General features: G+C 16.0%; 1 protein-coding gene across 1 annotated transcript; it reads right to left on the reverse strand.

Moving 5' to 3' along the window:
• Positions 1-938: 938 nt before the first annotated feature.
• On the reverse strand, positions 939-2,551 carry BO79DRAFT_276992 (glycoside hydrolase family 5 protein; the record flags this gene model as incomplete). The annotated part of the gene is made up of 6 exons (XM_025687788.1): positions 2,053-2,551; positions 1,954-2,009; positions 1,758-1,910; positions 1,650-1,714; positions 1,509-1,606; positions 939-1,465 (listed from the first exon to the last, which is right to left on the reverse strand). The coding sequence occupies exons 1-6, from the start codon at positions 2,150-2,152 to the stop codon at positions 939-941; spliced, it is 999 nt and encodes a 332-aa protein (XP_025543069.1). The 5' UTR covers positions 2,153-2,551.
• Between the last annotated feature and the right edge of the window lie 22,330 nt (positions 2,552-24,881).

Consider the following 24,881-nt stretch of genomic DNA (forward strand, 5'->3'; position numbering starts at 1 on the left):
GATTTCCTGTGAGCCTGGATCTCTGGATGAGCGTGTCTCACCCTCAGCCCACCATCCACTGAACCTCCACTGACTAGGCTTCATCATTCTGAGCTTGGCAATACGCGGTCAATGTTGGATGCTTTTATTGGTATGCATGACATTTCTCGGAAGTTTCTTCTGCATCGACATCTTCCCTGCTGTCCGTCCCATGGTACTGCCTCAGGGACGTCCGATGAAGTGCCCAAGAAGTCATCTCAACAGTGATTGATGGATCATCACCACGGAGTATTCTTAGCAAGGCAACTGGCGTAATCAACCACGACTAGTTGAGTCATGACTTCATGACCACCTATGAAAAGAAGCAAATCTGCTGTTTCAATTCTCAACCGTCGCGGCAGACGGGAAAAGTGCCGGGATTGACCCTCTCCGATCGACCAGACTATTAACCCGGGCTTACGTTGAGCGTCTTGGCGGGCCCGTCTCTCATCCATGGTTCCTTCATCGGCCTCGACCATCCCATCACTGCCCTACCTGCAGTCGTTGCTTTCTCGTGCATTCAACAACATCGCGGTGTTCATCCACGAACATGATTTATCCGATAAGGCTGACGAGGAGAGCTATGTATATCCTACGATCTGTGGGTCATCAGATGTCTACTTCCTACGCAATTCGTTGAGCTATACTTGATGATCGTTGATAAGAATCCACTGACTACTGATTACGGTGTACAACGTGCACTATTTCAGCGACAGGCGTGCCTCACTGCCTAGTGCCTACAGGTAACACTCAACAGAATGCACAAGGATGGAGCGTCCAAAACGGAATGCCTTGTGACGTCAGTCAGTGCGCTGCCACTAATGTATACTAGACTAGTACTCTCTGTACCACCACCGCCCACCCGGACAAGATACTCCGTATAGTTCTCCGATGCACCGCATCTGCGACCCACCCAGACCTCAAAGATACGCCTCCAGGATATCCAGCATACCCGTGTACGCAGTTCCATCTGGGGGCTCCAGGCTGAAAATGTAGTCTCCCCACCATGGCCCGGCTGCCCACCACGACGCACCCTTCCATACGTCCGTGTTATTCGCCATGTACTCCAGCATCCCCGACACGGCACTCCGACATACATCATTGGAACCCCCGGCATATTCGCCTATGAAGCCGACCTTCTTATTGTCCTTCAGCCACTGTGTAGCTTCAGTGACCCGCTCTTTTCCGATGGTCTCGGACACGCAGGTCTCCGAGGTGCCGGAACCGTCGGAGTCTAGGTACTGGTGCATTTCATAGACGATCTTGTCTTCGGGGTCGGTCAAATTCTTCATGTTGTCGTTGACGTCGACCCACGTCCAGGCGCCGGTCCAGGAGTTGCCTTCGACGAAGATGTACTGGCTGGTCGCACCTGCGGCGCGGATGCCGTTAATGGCTGCTTGGTTGAGGTTCAGCACGAGATCCTGGTCCATGTCGTGATATTCGTTGTCTGCCTTGTCAGCATGATTCTTGACGGGATTGTGGGTACTTACTAGTGTCAAACATGACTAGGTCGTTATCTTTGTACTGGCCTGCCAAATTCTCCCAGAAGGTCTGGAAATCCGACGTGCTGGAGATGATCTCGCCGTTGCTGTTTGGTTAGCAAGCATCACCTACGGGGACTGCGTACTTACTATCTGCCATAGTTATGAGGGTCGACAAGCGCATGGGCGCCTCCGTCCGTTACCGCTCTTATCACCTATCTCGTCAGCACTACTCAAAGCAGACTGGAATCATCTTACTGTCGTCAAATTGGCCAGATACTCCTCATCATATGAGCCAGTCATCGAGTCGGGCAGCAACCTCTCCATCATGAACTGGACGCGGAAGAAGTTCATCCCCTTGTCAATCAACGTAGAGATGGCAGAGGGGTCGGGGAAGATGTAGTCGGTTCCCTGCGACATCAGCATACGCCTATACTTTGGCAATGATACATACCCAAACCCCAGGGATATTGGTCCCAAACTCAGCACCAGACTCGTTCGATCCGAACCCTATGCTGTCAGCTTCGCAACAACAATGCAGATGGAAGCTTACATTCAAACACAGACGCCCTCTTCTTATGTCCAGGACCATGAGGCACAGCCAACGCGGAACCAGCCGCGGCGGCAAGAAGCAGGGTGCTCTGAAACTTCATGATGACTGCTCGATTAACAGTCTACAGTTAGTGTCCAAGGAGATGAGAATGTCCAACCTTTATATCCTCCTCTCATCCTAACTATCCCAATCCAGCACGGAGAAAAGCAGAATGCACCCTTCTCGGCAACATCTCCCCATCCACCGTTATTCAAGTCGAAACGTCCGAATGTAGAGGTAAACGGATATTCAAACAGGAAACGTTGCAGATCTTCACACCTGCAGATATCATCAATGCCTATAGGGCGGATAAAGTCGAAGCAGGGACTACGCTCGGTCAATGATCCGCCTTGGCAGGGTCAGGGTCATGAAACTGATACGGAAATGAGGTCCGTGACGGGAGAAGAAGGATCAACATCATAGTAGGCCGCTGGTGGAAGTTACCGGGAGTTGTGGCCAGTTGCATAACAGTTCCCAATAGTTATTAACTAAGATAAATTATAAGTATTCTGTTATACTGTACATAATAGTTATACTAGTATTTATATATTACTTTGAAACTATATTTAAGAAAATAATAAAAAATTAACTGTTTAAAACTTATTTTATAGTTATTTATTATTATTAAAAATCTATTATTTTTCTATCTCTAATCTATCTATAAAAAATTATATTATTATTTTTCTTTTATACTGACTGAGTTTTCTACAGGTTATTTATTATTATTTTATTATTAATTTACTGTTATTTTATTCTTTTTTTATATATATTATATTTTTTTTTCTTCTTATTCTTTTATTTTTTTTTTATATTATTTTTTTATTTTTTTTCTTCCTCTCTTTCTTACTTATTTTATTTTTTTTTTATTTTTATTTTTTTTTTTATATTAAAGCAAAATAGCTGAAGCAGTAATAAATTAAATTAAAAATAAGTTAAAAAACTTTTATAGATAATATAAGAAAACAGTACTAATATAAAAAAAATAAATAATAAAAATAATATAAAATTTTTTTTAATAAATAATAATATAATAAAAATAATTATAGCAGAGATAACTGCGGTACAGAAACTAATTAAAAAAAATAAAAAAAAATTATAAAAATTATTAAAACTTAATTTTAAAAATAATTAAAAAGATTGATTATTATTTGATTTAATTAAATTTTATTAATTTAAATTTTAAGATTATATAATAAAAAATTTAATTAATAATTAAAAATAGAGAGCCGGGCTTGCCTGAATCTAAAAATTTATAATTAAAAAAAATATATAAAATATTATTAAATACAGCTGTTAATATATTAATAAAATAAAATAAAATTTTAATAAATATCTTATTTATTTTCTATATAATATAAGATTAGAAAATATATAAAAATTAAAAAAAATATTTTATTAAAGAAATCTTTCTGAGAATACTATAAATATAATAATATAAATTTTAAAAAATATTTTAATATAAATATATAATCTATTATAAATTAATAAATTAAATAATAATAAAATTATTTTCAGAGCAACCTTACTAGGTAAAAATTTAAAAATATTTTATAAAAAATTTTTATAGTTAACTCTAGTAATTAAAATAATAAAATTATAATTTATTAAAATATATAAAATTAAAATATAGTAAGCAGCTAAAGTAAAAACTAATTTTATAATTAAAAATAAATTAAATATAAAAAAGATTTTAAAATTAATATTAAATAAAGAATTTTTATTATTATTATTATTATTATTTATTACTGATAATAAGTCTTTAGATTTATTAAAAATATAATAATTATAAATTCCAGTCTAGAAGCATAAGCTGTTAAATAATTAATAAAAATTAATTTTTAAATATTAATTAAAAATATTTAATTTTAAAAATTTATTTTAAATTTATATCTGTATAAAAGCTATTTTATAATTATTAAAATCTTAAATTATAGCTCAGGCAAAGAAGATAATTATAATTATTAAAAATATTAAAAATAATAAAAGTACTAAAACTATTAAAAATATTAAAATTAATAAAAATAATAAAATTATATTAAAAAAATCTAAACACGTGAAAAAAGAGATAAATATTTTAAAAATATTTAATAATTATATATTTAAATTAAGTATATACTAAGTTATAGAGAATTTATAATAATCTTTTAATAATAATACAGATTTAAATAACCTGCTTATATAATTAATATTAAAAAATTATAAAAAAATCTTAATATATAAGAAGTAACTGGACACTTAAAAATATTAATTTAATAATTATAAGAAAATCTGTAGAAATCTATATATTAAAAATTTAATAAATTCTTATATAAAAAGAATACTATATAGTCAGGAACTAAAATTCTAGTAATTTATATATATTAATTATATTATTAAGATTATATAACTCAGTTTATTATATAAAATAATTATTATAGATATTATCAGTATTAGAAAGATTTAGAAAATTATTATATTTCTTTTATATATAAATATTTTTTTAAAGATATATAAAAGGCTTTTATAACTAATATAATATAATAATTAAATAAATTTAAATATAAATTTATTATAATTAAGAGAGACGGGTCAGACTCTCTAAAAAATTATTTTATAATTATTATTATTTTATTTTATCTTATTAAGTAATAGATAAATAAGATTATATTAATAATTAAAGAATTTCAAATATTATTTTATTATAATAATATATGCTGTCAGGCTGGAAGCTATATTAAAAATAAATTAATAAAAAAATATAAAATTTTTAAAGACAGGCTGGTAAATATATATATTATTATAATAATTTTTTATTAAATATAAAAGACCTGCTACAATCTTTAAATAATAAAAATTTAATATATTAATAAAAAAAATTATATAATTTAATTAATTTTTATATATTTATAGATTTCCCAGACAATCTGGGGAGATATTTTAAAATTATTATATTTAATAAAATTTATTTATTATATAATAAAAAATCAGGTATCTTATTTATTTATATTTAATTATATATTAGATTTTATATTTTATTAATAGCTATATCTTTTTATAATAATATATATAATTTTTTAAAATATATAAGATTTCTCTTACTCTTAAATCCTGATATAAAAATAATATTTATTAATAATTATATATAATAAATTATAAATACTACTTTAGAGATACAGGATAATTAATTACTTTATAACTAGAAATTTATAATAAAATATATTCTTAATAAAAAAGTATAAGATATTAATATTATTTTATATTAATTAAGAAAATTATTTTAATATTTTATAATCTAATATACACAGGACTTTGTACTATTAATTAAATTAAATAATAAAATTAAAATAAATATTCTTTTTATATTCAAGAAAATACTATATCTAAATTTTAAATTAAAAAAATTTATAATATATTAAATTTATAAAATTATAAATTATAAAAATATTTTTATTATTAACTAGAAGAAGCTAAGTTATATTTATTAATATATAAATTATCTTTATAAATTAATTCTAAATTTATTATAATTAGATTTTATTAATATAAAAAGCAGCCTGTCTGCTTCTGCTATTATAAAATTATTTAATATTATTAAATAATATAAATAAATAATTTATATATATCTGAGTCTAGAGACAAAGATTATAATAAAAAAAAAATTTATAAAAAATTTCTATATATAAATAAAAGAGTATTATTTTATTAATATTTTATTTAATAATAATAATAATAATATATTATAATTTAATATAGAAGATCTGGAATAGCTTTTATAAAATATTTTTAAAATATATATTATATTATTAATTATTTATAACTAAATATTTCTTAAAGAAAAGAAATTTTTTATTTAAACCTATTTTTCTAAGGAGGAGATATATATTTTTATTATATTTATTAAAACTAGCTTAGATTATGCAGTTATCTATATTAGATTAATAATTAAAAAAAGATTTATTATTATTAAATTATTTACTAGAAACCTTAATAAATATATAATATTAATTATAAATTATTTAATAAATTCAGTTAGTTTAAACTTATAAAATCTTTATTATAATCTGTATTTATTTTCTCTAGTTATTTTAAAAATTATAAAGAATTAGACTGTAAATCAAATATTATATATAAATTAAATTTATATAATTTTTATATATAAATATTATATATTTAAAATCTTTAATATTTATTTAATAGAGAGAAGCATATAGAAAATCTTATTAAATCTTATTATAATAATATATATTAGACTGGCCCCCGCACTGGATAATTTAAAAAAAAAATTTTTAATTAAAAAATAAATTATATAAAATAAAAAACTAATAATATTAAACAAGAATAAGAAGCTTTAAAAAAATAATATTATAAATATTAAATTAATAATAAAGCAGGTGGTACGTGAGATTATATATAATTTTATAAAAAATAATTAAAATCTTTATAATTCTTAATTATTAATTATCTTAATTCTACTAATAATAATATAAAGTATTCAGTAAAAGACTTTTATAAAATATATTATAAATATAAAAGTAATTATAAATTATTAATTACTCTAGTACTATATTATATATTTCTAATTAAAATATACTAATATAAAATATATATTATAAATATTATTTTATTTAAATTTATTCTTTAAACAGAGCTAGATATAGTCCTTATAAAAATAAAAATAAAATTCTAATTTTTAAAAATAATATTCTTTTAATAATCAGAGAACTTATATATAAAATAATAAAAAATCTTAATAATAATAATATAATTAATATTATAAATATAAACAGATAAAATAATCTAATTAATATTTATATAAATAATAATATTCTAAGACTTATTAAAGATATTATATATATTAATCTAGAAATAATTAGTACCAGTATAAGATAATATCTTATTAATATAAATAATATAAAAAAAATATATATAAATATAAAAATAAAAATCTTTTTTACTAGTAATCTTCACAAGGTACCTGGATAAATATATTAATAAATAAAAACTAAATATAATAAAATTAATAAATTAATATATTTATTAATATAAATATAAATAATTTTAAGAATTTTAAAAAATAGCTACTCATACTTATTAAAAATAAGATAAATATAAAAAAAAAGTTATTAATATTAGTCTTCTTATATTCTAGATTAAAAATATAAATATTAAAATTAAAAATATTATAATTAAATTAGAACTTAGAGCACAGCTTTAATTTAAAAATTATATTAATTATTTTTATTTTTATATTATATTATATTTAGTAAAAGATTTTTTTTTATATAATTATACTTATCTTATTCTTATAATAATAATAATATTTATTTTAATTATTAAAAATACAGCAGCTGTTCTTTCTATAAAAAATAAAATTATAATTATATTATAAAAGATTTCTACAGATAACTTATAAATAATTATAAAATAAATAAATTAAAAGATATAAGAGGCCGACAGATATTAAAAATAATATAATTAATTAGAAAATAAATTAATAATAATATAAAGACTTATTAAAAAGATATATAAAATAATATAAAAAAACTATAAATATATATTTATAATAAAAAATATATTTTATATATAAATATACTCATGTACCAGGCATCCTAATAATATTTATTTATTAATATATTATTAATAATAAAAAAATAATATTTAAATTATAGATATTTTTTTATTTTCTTTTATTTATTTCTATTATATAAAAGTACTTAATAGCTGGCTTTTATATTATAATATTATTATACTAGTATTTATCCTGTATTTCTACTAATATTTAATAAATAAAAATAATAAATATTATCTAAAACAGATTTTAAAAATATTATCTTAAAATATATTAATTAATATTAATTTAATATTAGTCTTATTTTTAATAAACTTATTTTTTTTTTAACTAAAACTCATGTAAGAAGTACTACTAGTATTAAATATAATAAAATAAATAATATTTTTTAAATATTAAGTATTTATATATTATTAATAATAATAGTTTTTAAAAAAAATATTATAATTAAAGATATATTCTAAGTAAATATTAAAAATAACTAAAATAAAAAATAATATAATCTAATTCTTTCAGAGCTAGGCTTCTCTATATAAGATTATAAAAAAAAAATAAATAAACTGGATTTTTTATTTTTTTAAAATTAGAATTTAATTAATCTATTCCAGCTAGAATATATTATTATAGCTGTAATAATACTAAATACTATTATTATATTATTATTATTATAAAGTCTCTAGAAAGCCTCAGTATCTATTTATTTTTTTAATAAGTAAAAATCTAATTCCAATAATTAAATTAGTAAAAATAGTAATTCTTAGTTATACTAATAGTTTTTATAAGAATAATTATTTATTAATTATAATAATTTATAAGAAAATAAATTAATTTAATTAAAACTAGTCATTCCCATTAACTTATTTAATTAAATTAGAATTTTTAAATCAGATAATAAAATATTTAAGAAAATAATTTTCTATATATAGTAATAGTTTATTATTATTTTAAATAATAAAAAAATAATATAATTAATTAAATAAATATTTCCCAGTTTCTCTGCTACTTATAAAATATATAAAAATATAATAATTTATATTTATAATTTTTATAAAATATAAAAGAATAAGTTCTTGAATCTGATATTAAAAAAATTTAATAATTAGATTCTTATTTTCTTTTCTTAATAAATATAAAGAATTTATTAATTAATTAATTTTATTTTAATTTACCAGGCCATAGCTAGCTAATTTAAATTTAATTAAATATTTAATATCTTTTCTTAGATCTAGTAAGTATTATCTATTAATAATTATTTTAATTTAGATAAAGATTAATTATAATATAAATAAAAAAAATAATAAAAGATTTTTATAAATAATATTAATTAATATTAAATATTATAATCCAGCTTATAACATTAACTTATTTTATAAATATTAATAAATAATATTTTATAAATATATCCAGCACTGTTTTATTAAATAAATAAAATTATTATTTTATTCTATATATCTTTGACAATTTATATAATTATAATAAATTTTAGAATAAACTTAATATTAAGAATTTTTTTTATTATTTAATACTTATAATTAAAATACACTATGCCCATTTAATTATTAATATAAATAAATTTATAAAAAATAATTTTATTAAAATATATAAGAAAAAATATTTTCTTCTAAAAAAATCTAATAGATTAAATTATTTTAATAATAAAATAAATATAACTAAATTTTATTTATAAGAACCAGGACTAATTATTTAGAATAAAAATAAAATAATTAAAATTATATTTAATATTAGTAGACAGAGATAACAGCAGAATAATAAAAATAAAAATAAAAATAAATATAATACTAACAGTAAGTATAAATATAAAAATAAGAATAAAAATAAGAATAAAAATAATAATACTAGATAAAAGCCAGAAAATATAAATAAAATAAGAAAAAGAATACTAGACTAGAATTTAAATAAATAAATTATAATATTTATAAAATATATTAGATAATAAATTATATCAGATTATTATAAGATTAATAGTTATAAAAATTTATATTTTTATAAAAAATTATACTTAAATATTATTATTTAAATAATTATTAAATTATTCTTTTTTTCTGTTTCTTTTTATTTTATATTTCTAATAATAATCTTTCTGAAATAACCTGCTATAATACTGATAATAAGATACTGATTATATATTAGTTATATATTAATTATATATTTAAAAAAATATAAACTTACTTAAAATTTTTATTAATTTTAAATTATTTTTTTTATTTTTTTTATCTTATTATATATCTTCTTAATTTCTAATATAATATTAATAATCTTCTTAATAACTTCCAGGATTATAATAACTTTCTTTAAAATTTTAACTAAGAAATCTAAAAATTTAAGAAAATTTTCTATAATAAAAAAAATAGATTTTTTTTATAAAAAAGCAGACCAGCAGAAATAAAAATAATTATAATAATAATAATAATTATAACAGCAGGTATGGCAGTAGATGTGACAGTGAGTGATGTCTCAGGGTTACATGACTTTTGTTTTATTTATTTTATTTACCTGTCTTACATAACTTATTTATTTTTATATAATTATATATCCTCCCTGAGCTTCTTTCTTTCTTTTCTTATATTAGAAATTCTTATTAAATAATATTAAATTTGATTATTTAATCAGCTTTTATATAATTTCTAGTATTATTCTATTTTTTATTCTTTAAATTAATATTATATATTACTAGTTATCTAGCTTAGTAATCAGTATTATTTTTTATATATATTTAATAATATTAAACACAGCTAAGATAAAACAACCTAACTAAAACTTAAACTAGAATAATTAATAAAAATACTTATAATAGCTAGAAAAAGCTATATTAAATCAGTATTAAATATTATAAATTTTTAATAATATCTAATAATCCTGCTAGAAAAAGAGTCTAATAATAAGAAAAATATTATTTATAATTAGTTTTATAAACTGTATATAAAGAACTTTAATAAAATCTTTAATATAATTTTCTATATTATAAAAAAAGTAAAAATAAAAATATATAAAACTATCTATTAACAGAATAAGCTTAATAATAATTATAATAAAATAATATATAAATATAATTTATATATTATTTAATTTTTTTAATTTAATAACTAAAACAGCTGAGCAGCTGAGACTTTTAAATTTAAGAAATTAATAAAGATCTTTAATTTATTTTTATTTAATAATAATAAAATTATTAATTTCAAAGACTAGCTTCTTATAATATAATAAAAATTAAAAATTAATATAGACTACCTGAGTATAGCTATTATTTAATAAACTTATATAATTAATTATTATAAAAATAATATTAAAAAATATTTAATTTTTTAATTTTATTTTAATATTTTAAACTTTTATATAAATATAACTAATATACTTAAATACCTGAAAATCATTTATATTAATTTAAATAAGTCTTATAATATATACTAACAGTATCAGAAGCTTAAAATAGCAGTTAATAATAAATTTTATAATTTTATATTTATATTCTACTATCTCACTGTAGAAGTAGATATTATTAAAATTTATTAAAAAAAAGATTTTTATTAATATTTTTTATTTAAATTACAGGAGCTGACAATATTCTGCTTTAATAATAATAATATAATATTTAAATAATATATTAAAAAATATATTTAATTATTAGACTTAATTAATAATATAATAAAGTATTATAATAAGATAAGTATTCTAAATTACTAGTTATTTATATTAATTATTATTATTATTATAATTATAATCTTTTTTACTCTAATTAAAATCTTTTATAATACCAGTTATACTATTAATATAGAATCAGAGAAATATACTTATATAATAATTAAAAAATATTATTTTATCTACTAGAAATAGAGATATTTAACCTAGAATTATTTAAAGAAAAAAGTAGATTAAATTAAGTTATTAAAGATAATAAAAGATAGTAATTTAATAAAAAATAATATTTAAAAAAAATCTTTTTTCTAGATAAAATAAATATTAATATTAATTTATTAGATTTATAAAATTTGCTAGGCCAAGAGAATAAAAATTTTATTATTAAAATTCTAATATTAAATAATAAATTAGTAATATCTATATGTATCCTTACTAATACTAAAACTAATATTTATATTTATATAAATATTATTTTTATTATTTAGATAGCCTGCTAATTCTAAATTAATATTATTTTTTTTAAAATTAATTATATTATTATAGATTTTAATAATAAAGTTATAGTATCTTTAATTTATATTATCTAATTTATATTTATAATTAATAAATACTAGTTCTGTAATATACTATTTCTGATATTTAAATTAGATTATTATAATATTATTCTAGAATAAATATAATTTATAAAATAAAAAATCTTACTAGATTATTAGTAAAATAAATTAATATAATCTAACTATCTTTTTTTATAAAATAAAATCAAGATTAAATTATTATAATAAATTCTTTAAAATATTTTATTACAGTATCTAATTAATTAGAATTATTAATAAGATACTATCTGATAAGATTATAATTTTTAAAAAATAATTAATATTTTATTATAGATATTTTTTTTTAAAATAAAATTTAAAATATTTTATACTTATTAGAGTACTTCACAGGAGGACTTAACTAAAATATACTAAAATTTAATAAATTAAAATTTTTAATATTAAATTTCTAGAACTCCCTGGAGCCCCTAGAAAAGAAATATTTTTAAAAAAATTAAAATAATTTTTATTAAAATTATTATCTTTTATAAATATCTTTAGAATTTTAAATTAAAAATATTTATTATATTTCTAAATATAATCAAGAAGACTATTACAGAAAAAACAGATTTTAATAATAAAATATTTAAATTAACTAAAAAAAAGAAGATAAAACAGACTTTTTTTAAATATTATTATAATTTAATAAATATTTTTTTTAAAAAAAAATTAGATATTTTATCTATTTTTTAATCTTATAATTATTATATCTAACTAGAAGAAAGTAATCTATTAAAAATAGTTTTTTTTTATAAAATAATTTTAGAAGAACTTAAAGCTATCTATAATTATATTATTAAAAATCTAAAAAAAAAAATTATTATATTTAATATAGTTCTGTTTATCTTTTTTATTCTAATAATAAAAAAATCCAGAGAAAGACTATATTTATATATTAATTATTAAAAATTTAATATCCTGATTTGTAAGAATTCTTATTTTATTTTTTTAATTAATAAGATAATAAACTGTCTCCAGAATATAAAAATATTTATAAAACTTAATATTTATTAAGACTTCTATTATATTTATATAAATCCTGAATCTGAAGACTTAATTATTTTCTAAATTTATTATAAAATCTTTAAATATTAAATATTATTATTTAAATTTATAAATAGACTAGTAGTCTTCCAGTATCTTATTAATAAAATTCTTATAAACTTTCTGGATAAATTTATTATAGTATATATAAATAATATATTAATCTTTAATAAAAATAAAATAAAATATAAATTTTATATTTATTAGATTCTTGAGTATCTTTAAATAACTAGATTTTAAATAATAATCTATAAATATAAATTTTATATAATAAAAACTAGATTTCTAAAATTTATTATTACTATTACCAGTATTCAGATTAATTTTATAAAAACTATTATAATTATAAAATAACAGTATTTAATTATTATTAAAAAAATCTAATTATTCCTCAGATTCTGTAATTTTTATTAATATTTTATAAAAAATTATAACTAGATTATTAAGCTCATAAATTAACTTATCTAAAAAAATATTTTATTTATTTAAAATTAATTTTATAAAATAATTTTCCAGGCCTTGAAGCAGGTCCTGATATTAATTTTTATATTAATTTATTATAATTTATTTAAATTTATATATATTAAAACTAATACAGCTAATAAAATAATTATAAAAGTCTTTTATTAATAAATTAAGAATATATAATATTCTATAGCTTATTATTTAAAAACTATATTTTTATTTAAATATAACTATAATATTTATAATAAGAAAATACTGGTTATTATATATATTCTTATAAAATAAAAAACAGAACTGGAAGACCTGTAATAATTAAAAAAATTTATAATTTTTATAAATTATTAAATTTTAAAATATTTTATAATTATTAAAAAATTTAATATCTAGTAGGCCTACTGGATAAAAATATTATTTTAATATTATTTTATTATTAAATATTAACTAGAAAAAAATAATATATTAATTAATTATTTTATATAGAAGAAGACTGACTCAGAGATAACTAGTAATTATTATTATTAAATATTATTAAAATCTGAGTCTCTAGAATCTAGTATAATTTTTAATCTAGTACTAATAATCTTTATAAAATAAAATCTTTATATTATAAATTATATTCTAGAAATAAACTGTATCTATCTCTTCTTAAAAAATCTTTAAAAATAAATTTATTAATAAAAAACTAATTACTTCCTGCAAAATAAGTTATTTTTATATTAAAATAAATTAATAATTTTTAATAAAAATAATTTACAGGCCTAGCTGCTGGATAAAATTTATTAATAATTATTATTAATTTATTTTAAATAAATAAAAATAATAATATTAATTAAATAATAATACTTCTAGAGTACTTAAAACAGAGATATCTGATATTATATAAATAATTATTTAATTTATAAAAGAAAAAATATATATTAAGATTTATTATTTAAACTATTCTAATCTTTTTTAATCTTTAATTAATTATAATAATATATATTTATAAATTTCTATTTTTTCCTGAAAGACTATTACAGATTTAATATTATTTTTATAATAATAAACTGTTTTAATAAATATATAATATTTATTTTCTATATAAAATAAATCTTTATATAAAATATAATCTATTTATTTATTAATTAAATTTATATTTAAATAAAATCTTCTGACATTATTATCTCTGACTAAAAAAATTAATTATAAATTAATTTTTAAAATAAATTATACTGAATTTTATAAATTAAATTAAAGTTTTTAATAATATATTATCCACAGACTGACAGGTAAATAAAAATTATTAATTAATATATAATTTAATAATTTATTTTATTTATTAATTACTTCTAGAATAATTAATTAAAATTATTATTATTTATTAACTTTACTACTACAGCTCTGTCTTATAAATCTATTAGATTATTTTTATTTATAATTAAAAAAAAATATAAATTTTAAATATTATTTAATTAGATTTTTCTAGTAGACCTGCTATCTTATACTATTATCTGAAATTAAATTTATAAATTTATTTATTATATAGAACAGATCTAGATCTTTATATAAAATAAAATCTAGAAAATATAAAATTAATAAATATAATAAATTAACTAGTCCTACTACTCTATTAATTTTAATATTAATAATAAAATTTTTATTAATATCTATAACTGGAGATAGAGCTAATTTTTATAAAAATTATTAAAAAAATAATATAATTCTGTATCTATTATTAATAAAATTAATAATATTTATAAGATTTATTTTTTTAAAAATATATATATATATTTTATTTTTTATCCTGAGAAACTTTATCTATATAATATATTTAATTTATTATTAGAATAGATTTAAGACACTGCTATATTTATTAAAATTAATAATTAAATAAAATAAAAAATTAAAAATATTCTAGCTAGTTATCTATAATATAATTATTTTTAATATAAAATTAAATAGCTAGTATTTAATACAGCTAATTATATTTAATATCTAGTAAGAAATTTTAAGAATACTTTTTTCTATTTCTAAAATTATTATATAAAATATTCTATTTATTTTGAACCCTTTAAGTATCTCTTATAATAAATAATAACTATAAAAATTAATAAATTTATATTAAATTATAAAAAAAATAATTTATCTCTAGCTGAGAGCAGCCAGATCTAAATAAAAAAATAATATAATAATAAATAATATCTCAGAATTATATAATTTCTATTTTATTTACTTTATTTGCCTGCTTTATATAATTTATTTATTTTTATATAATTATATATTCTTTCTGAGCTTCTTCCTTTCTTTCCTCATACTAGAAATTCTTGTTAGATAGCACCAAATTTGACTATTTGATCGGCTTCCACAGTAAATATAATAATAATATAAAAAATAATTTAAAACAGCAGTGTAAGAGTTAGACTTAATAAAAATATAATAATAAAAATCTTAATAAAGAAAAGTAAGATAATAGAAAAAAATAGAAAAAAAAAATAATTTTTATATAATTATAAATAAATTTTATTATAAATCTTATTATAGATCCCACAGCAAGCCACAGTAAATAATATAAGAATATAATTATAATAATAATATTAAGATAAAGCTATTCAGACAGCTATTTATAAAAAAATTAAAAATAATAAGTAAAAATAACAGAATAAAAATAGCTAATAATAAGTTATAAATAATATAAATAATATAAATTATATATATTATTAAATAAATAATAAAGAGCTGTATGATTAGTATTATAAATCTAGTAATTAATAATTAATTCTATTTATTATATTATAATAATTATAGTACTAACTCTTATTACTAAATATATAAAATCTTGTAAAAGGCTTTTACAGAATCTTCTTAATATTAAAAGACTAGTAACTAAGTATTAGTAATAAAAATTAAAATTATATTATAATTATAATAATACTGACTACTAAGTAATAATAATATTTAAGTATTTATATAATACTAGTATTATTACTATAGTACTATAGTAATCTTAAATATATATTTATTATAATTAATTACTAATAATATTATTTAATAGTAGTATTCTATTTACTATTTTTTTATTTATATAATTCATGATATATATCTATCTTGAATAAATATAAATATAATAAATTTTTAATAATTTTTATAATAATATTAATTTATAAATTATTAATATATATAATACTTATCTTTCTATAATTAATATCTTTAGTATTAATATCTTTGATTATTATAATAATTATATATATAAATCTCTGATAATAGAAACATGTCTAAATTCTAGAAAATATTATTTATTAATAATATAATTTTAAATATTATTAAGCTTTTATTATAATTTATAAGACTTATAAAAATTATTTAAAACTTTTATTTCTAATTATATTTTTTATAAATTAATTTTTATTTTCCTTTATTCTTTACTATTTAATTTAAATTATATTTTACTTTATTTAACCAGTTTATATTAATTAATAATATTTATTATATCTTATTCTTAAAAAACCAGTTACCAGAGATTAAAATATAATATAAATTTTTTTTTATTAAATATTTAAATAATATTTTTATGTAAGCAGAGCCTGCTTAACTAAAATATATTAATATTAATTTTAATAATAATTAAATTAACAGCAGCTAGTAATTCTAATATAAATAACTTTTATATTAATTCTGATACTTATACTAGATATATTATTAATATTAATTCAGATAATAATATAGAGATAAATATTAATAATAATAATAATAATAATATTAATATAAATATTAATAGTAATACTGGTTCTAGCAGTAATACTAATAATAATATTAATATAAATATTAATAGTATTACTAGTTCTGATAATAATATTAATAATAATACTAGTATAAATAATAATATTAATTTTATTAAAAATAATATATTTTTTTAATATAATTTATAAAAATATTTTTTTTTTTAATAATCTAGAAAATCTCCTAACCATGTCTTCTTAGAAGATTTTTTTTTATAAAAATAAAAATAATTAATAAAAATCTTTTATAAAATATTTTAAATTTAATATTAATTATTTTCAAGACCAGCTTTCTAAATTTATTATTATATTTAAATTATAGATTTCTACTACTCTAATCTCCCAGAGTAATTATATAATATTATATAAAATATTAATTTTAATTATATTACTTAAAGAGTTCAGGTTTATTTCTAGAAAACTAAATATTTTAAAAAAATATATATAAAATTTTTTATTTATATTATTAATAAAAATATACTCTATCTCAGTTAATTCTAAGATCTAAAATTTAGTTTTACTAGTTATAAAGAATTTCTTGAAGTAAGAAATATCTATATAATATATTTATAATTTATTATATCTTTTCTTTTTTATTTTATTATCTAATCTGGAATTATTTAAATTATATTTTAGAATAATAAAATATTCTGATTATCTTGTTAAACTATAATATTATTATATATAAAACTTATTTTTTATTATTATATCCAGCCAGTATATTTTTTATCTAGATTCTAGAAATATCTTTCTTTTAAATAATTTTATTTAATTTATTTTCTAATTATAATAATATTTTAATATATTATCTTAATATAACAGAATAATATTTATTAATAAAAATATTTAATTTTATTTATATATATATAATTAAATTATTTATACTGTCCAGCCTATTCTTAAATTATATTAATTTATTAAAATTTAAAATAAATATAAATACTCTTTTAAACTTACAGATTCTTATATTAATAATAAATATTAACTGGTAAAGAATATAGTATTTAAAATCTTTTTTATATTAATTAATAATTATATTAATTTCCAGCTTATTTATATAAATTTTTTAACTATATTATTTAATAATATTATCTTTATTTATTATATTTTAACTTTCTATACTAGACAGATATAATTATATACTGTTATATATTTACTCTGAGCAGAACTTGAGTTTAAGATATTTAAATATAATTATTTTATATAATTATTCTACTAGTTATAAATAAAGTCTTTTTTTTTTAATTAATAATTTTAGAATCTACTGCAATATATTCAGAACTTTAAAAAAAATTTATCTAATATCAGCTAGTCTATCTTATTAAATATAAAAATATTTAATTAATTTTTTTATTATAATACTAGATCTCTATAATATCTTATTTCAGGATATTCTAGCTAATATTAATATTAATTTTAAAATTATTATAAAAGACTTTTACAGTATCTTTTATAGTAAATAAATAATTATTATTATATTTATTATAATATTTACTGGAGATATATTATAGTAAGCTAAAAATAATAATATATTTAATTATAATATTAATATAGAATATCAGATTTACTACTACCCCTGAAAAAAAAAGATTAATTTAAAATATAATATAATCTTTTATAACTGGTACTATTTTCAGTATTAATATTATTAAATTAAAAATAATTATCAGATAACTATTTCTGAATAATAAAAATATTTTAATATTAAAAGAATATAGTCTACATCCTTATTAATTAAATAAATTATCTTAATTTTTAATATTATTTTAGGCTGTCTATATAATATATCTTATTTTAATTAAAAAAAGATTAATTATTATTTTTTAAAATATATTTAGAGAATTTTTTTATTTTTTAATATTACTAATTTTAATATAATTTTATAGAAAGTAATTTAGCTTACTTATTAATCTTAATTTCTTTTTTTAAAATATCTGAAGACCTGGACATTATTAAAACTTAATTAAAAAATTATTATTTTATTTATTATTTTTTAATATTATATAATTATAATCTGATTTTATGTAAGATTCTTATTATAAATTTAATTATTAATATTATTTTTTTTATTACAGATTTATCTTTATTTTTTTAATAACTAATCTATATTTATATAAAAATTATATTTATTATTATACTTATCTTGACTAGCCAAGTAGTGTCTTCTAATAATATATATATTTAAATATTTTATAATTATTATATTTTCTAATATTTAATAGCTACTGCTTCAGGATTAATTAATTTCTAATTATATATTTTTAGAATCTATAATATTTTATATAATCTAATTCTTTTTTTTAATAAATTTAATTTACTAATTTATTTATATATAGTAGAAAAATTACTGCATAATCTTGATATAATAATAAAAAATAATAAATAAATAAAATATCTTAAAATATCTATTATTTATATTAGCTTTTATTTTTATATATTTATTATTAAATATAATTTATTTATAAATTATAATATTCTAACAGGCAAGTTAAAGCATAGGTAAATATTTATTTAAATATATATAATTAATTATTAATACTTTTTATAAAAGTATTTAAAAAATAGATTAATTATATCTTATTATCTCAGCTTATAATTTATCTTTTTTAATTAAATTAATTTTATTATTCTGTATACCTGGGCCTTGCTAATTTCTAATAAAATAATTATTTAATTTTATTTTAAATAATCTAGAAATTATATAAATCCTGCCTGTATTTTATTTAAAAATATATTTTTATAAATAAATTTAATACTGATATACAGATTTTAATAATATATTTTATTAAATTTTATTATTATTTTCTTTCTGAGCAGGATATACTAAATATATTATTTTTTATTTATTAAAAAAAATATTTTATTTTAATATCTATTTAGTATAATAAGTCTAATTTATTTTATTATTATTATATTAAATTCTATTCCCGATGAATCTCTGATCATTTTATAAGATTATTATAAAAATTTTTTATAATAATCTTTTATATTAATATTATATTAATTATTTTTTTATTTATAATTATTCACAGATAATCATTACTGAAAATTTTATTAAATATAAATTTTTATTAGTATATCTTAGTTATAATATAAAATATTACTTTTAGTTATAAATTTTCTTATTTTTTTTAATATAATATTAGAAATCTAATAATTTAAATTAAATAATAATATTTTCTTATTATTATTCTTCAGAGAATTAATTATTATTAAAATTATAAGATAAGATTAAACAGATATTCATAATAAATATATATAATAATTTTAAATAATTATTAATTAATAATAATAGATTAGATTTAGTATACTGTCTATAAAATATTAATTTTATATAATTATTATAATTTAGTTTTTTATTATTTTTAATATAATTTTATATAACTTTCAAGATTCTTAATTATAAGAATATATTATTATATGAATAATATAATCAGTAAATCAAAAATATTTATAATTTATATATATTATTTAATTTTATAATATCTTTTCTAACTGTAAATAACAGATATTATTAATATATAAAATATTAAATAAAAGATTATTTATTTTATTAATAAAATTTAATAAGTATTATTAAATAGTATATAATGTGACGGCGAGTGACATCTCAGGATCATATAATTTCTGTTTTGTTTACTTTGTTTGCCTGCTTTATATAACTTATTTATTTTTATATAATTATATATTCTCTCTAAGCTTCTTTCTTTCTTTTCTTATACTAGAAATTCTTATTAGATAATATTAAATTTGACTATTTAATTAGTTTTTATATAATTTCTAATATTATTCTATCTTTTATTTTTTAAATTAATATTATATATTATTAGTTATCTAGCTCAGCAGCCAGTATTATCTCTTATATATATTTAATAATACTAAATATAGTTAAGATAGAATAATCTAACTAAAACCTGAACTAAAATAATTAGTAAAAATATTTATAATAATTAAAGAAAACTATACTAAATTAATATTAAATACTATAAATTTTTAATAATATTTAATAATTTTATTAAAAAAAAAGCCTGATAACAGGGAAAATATTATTTATAATTAATTTTATAAATTATATATAAAAAATCCTGATAAAATCTTTAATATAATTTTCTATATTATAAAAGAAATAAAAATAAAAATATATAAGATTATCCGCCAGCGGGATAAATTTAATAATAATTATAATAAAATAATATATAAATATAATTTATATACTATCCAGCTTCTCTAACTTAATAATTAGAATAATTAAATAACTAAGATTTCTGAATTTAAGAAATTAATAAAGATCTCTGATTTATTTTTATTTAATAATAATAAAATTATTAGTTTTAAAGATTAGCTCCTTATAATATAATAAAAACTAAAAATTAATATAAATTATTTAAGTATAGTTACTGTCTGATAAACTTATATAATTAACTATTATAAAAATAATATTAAAAAATATCTAGTTTTCTAATTTTATTTTAATATTCTAAATCTCTATACAGATATAATTAACATGCTTAAATATCTGAAAATTATTTATATTAATTTAAATAAATCTTATAATATATATTAATAGTATCAGGAGTTTAAAATAATAGTTAATAATAAATTTTATAATTTTATATTTATATTTTATTACCTCACTGTAGAAGCAGATATTATTAAAATTTATTAAAAAAAAAATCTTTATTAATATCTTCTACTTAAGTTACAAGAACTGATAATATCTTATTTCAATAATAATAATATAATATTTAAATAATATATTAAAGAATATATCTAATTATTAAACTTAATTAATAATATAATAAAATACTGTAATAAAACAAGTATTTTAAATTATTAATTATTTATATTAATTATTATTATTACTATAATCATAATCTTCTTTATTTTAATTAAAATCTTTTATAATACTAGCTGTGCTACCAGCATAAAATCAGAAAAATATATTTATATAATAATTAAAGAATATTACTTTATTTATTAGAAATAGAAATACTTAATCCAGAATTATTTAAAAAAGAAAGTAAATTAAGTTAAGCTATTAAAAATAATAAAAAATAATAATTTAATAAAAAATAATATCTAAAAAAAATCTTTTTTTTAAATAAAATAAATATTAATATTAATTTATTAAATTTACAAGATCTGTTAAGCCAAGAGAATAAAAACTTTATTATTAAAATTCTAATATTAAATAATAGATTAACAGTATTTATATATACTCTTACTAATACTAAAACTAATATTTATATTTATATAAATATTATCTTTATTATTCAGATAACTTACTAATTCCAAATTAATATTATTTTTTTTAAAATTAATTATATTATTATAGATTTTAATAGTAAGATTATAGTATTTTTAATTTATATTATCTAATTTATACTTACAGTTAATAAATACCAGTTCTATAGTATATTATTTTTAATATTTAAATTAAACTACTATGATATTATTTTAAAATAAATATAATTTATAAAATAAAAAATTTTATTAAATTACTAATAAAGCAAGCTAATATAGCCTAACTATTTTTTTTTATAAAATAAAATTAAAATTAAATTATTATAATAAATCTCCCGGGATATTCTATTATAGTATTTAATTAATTAAAATTACTAGTAAAATGCTATTTAATAAAACTATAATTTTTAAAAAATAATTAATATTTTATTATAAATATTTTTTTTTAAAATAAAATCTGAAGTGCCCTGCACCTACTAAAATATTTTATAAAAAATCTTAATTAAAATATACCAGAATCTAGTAAACTAAAATTTTTAATATTAAATTTCTAAAATCTCCCAGAGCTCTTAGAAAAGAAATATTTTTAAAAAAATTAAAATAATTTTTATCAGAACTACTACTTTTTATAAATATTTTTAAAATTCTAAATTAAAAATATTTATCATATTCCTGAGTATAATTAAAAAAGCTATTATAGAAAAAACAGATTTTAATAATAAAATATTTAAACTGACTGAGAAAGAGAAAATAAAATAAATTCTTTTTAAATATTATTATAATCTAATAAATATCTTCTTTAAAAAAAAATTAAATATTTTATTTATTTTTTAATCTTATGATTATCACATCTAACTAAAAAAAAGTAATCTATTAAAAATAATTTCTTTTTATAAGATAATTCTAGAAAAACTTAAAGCTGCCTGTAATTATATTATTAAAAATTTAAAAAAAAAATTTATTATATTTAATATAATTTTATTTATTTTTTTTATCCTGATAGTAAAGAAGCCTGGAGAAAAATTATATTTATATATTAATTATTAGAAGTTTAATATTTTAATTTATAAGAATTCTTATCCCATTTTTTTAATTAATAAAATAATAGATTATTTCTAGAATATAAAAATATTTATAAAACTTAATATCTACTAAGATTTCTATTATATTTATATAAATTATAAATTTAAAGACTTAACTACTTTCTAAACTTATTATAAAATCTTTAAATATTAAATATTATTATTCAGACTTATAAATAAACCAGTAATCTTCTAGTATTTTATTAATAAAATTTTTATAAACTTTTTAAATAAATTTATTATAATATATATAAATAACATACTAATCTTTAATAAAAATAAAATAAAATATAAGTTTTATATTTATTAGATTTTTAAATATTTTCAGATAATTAAATTTTAAATAATAATCTATAAGTACAAGTTCTATATAATAAAAATTAAATTTTTAAAATTTATTATTATTACTATTAATATTTAGATTAATTCTATAAAAACTACTGTAATTACAGAATAACAGTATTTAATTATTATTAAAAAAATTTAATTATTTTTTAGATTCTGTAATTTCTACCAGTATTTTATAAAAAATTATAATTAAATTATTAAGTCTATAAATTAACTTATCCAGAAAAATATTTTATTTATCTGGAATTAGTTCTGTAAAATAATCTTTCAGATTCTAAAATAAATCTTGATATTAGTTCTTATATTAATCTATTATAATTTATCTTAATTTATATATATTAAAACTGATATAGCTAATAAAATAATTATAGGAATTTTTTATTAATAAATTAAAAATATATAATATTCTATAATTTATTATTTTAAGATTATATTTTCTTCTAAGTATAATTATAATATTTATAATAAAAAAATATTAATTATTATATATATTCTTACAAAATAGAGAGCAGAATTGAAAAGCTTATAATAATTAAAAAAATTTATAATTTTTATAGACTATTAAATCCTAAAATATTTTATAATTATTAAAAAATTTAATATCCAGCAGGCCTGCTAAGCAGAAATATTATTTTAATATTATTTTATTATTAAATATTAACTAGAAAAGAATAATATATTAACTGATTATCTTATATAGAAAAAGATTAACTTAAAAATAATTAATAATTATTATTATTAAGTACTATTAAAACCCAAGTTTCTAGAATCTGGTATAACTTCTAATCCAGTATTAATAATTTTTATAAAATAAAATCTCTATATTATAAATTATATTTTAAAAATAAATTATATTTATTTTTTTTTAAAAAATCTCCAGGAGCAAGTCTACTAGTAAGAAATTAATTATTTTTTATAAGATAAGCTACTTCTATATTAAAATAAACTAGTAATTTCTGATAAAAATAATCTATGAATTTAATTATTAGATAAGATTTATTAATAATTATTATTAACTTATTCTGAATAAATAAAAATAATAATATTAATTAAA

The sequence above is a fragment of the Aspergillus costaricaensis genome (assembly GCF_003184835.1).
Source record: "Aspergillus costaricaensis CBS 115574 unplaced genomic scaffold BO79scaffold_5, whole genome shotgun sequence".
NCBI classification, from domain to species: domain Eukaryota; kingdom Fungi; phylum Ascomycota; class Eurotiomycetes; order Eurotiales; family Aspergillaceae; genus Aspergillus; species Aspergillus costaricensis.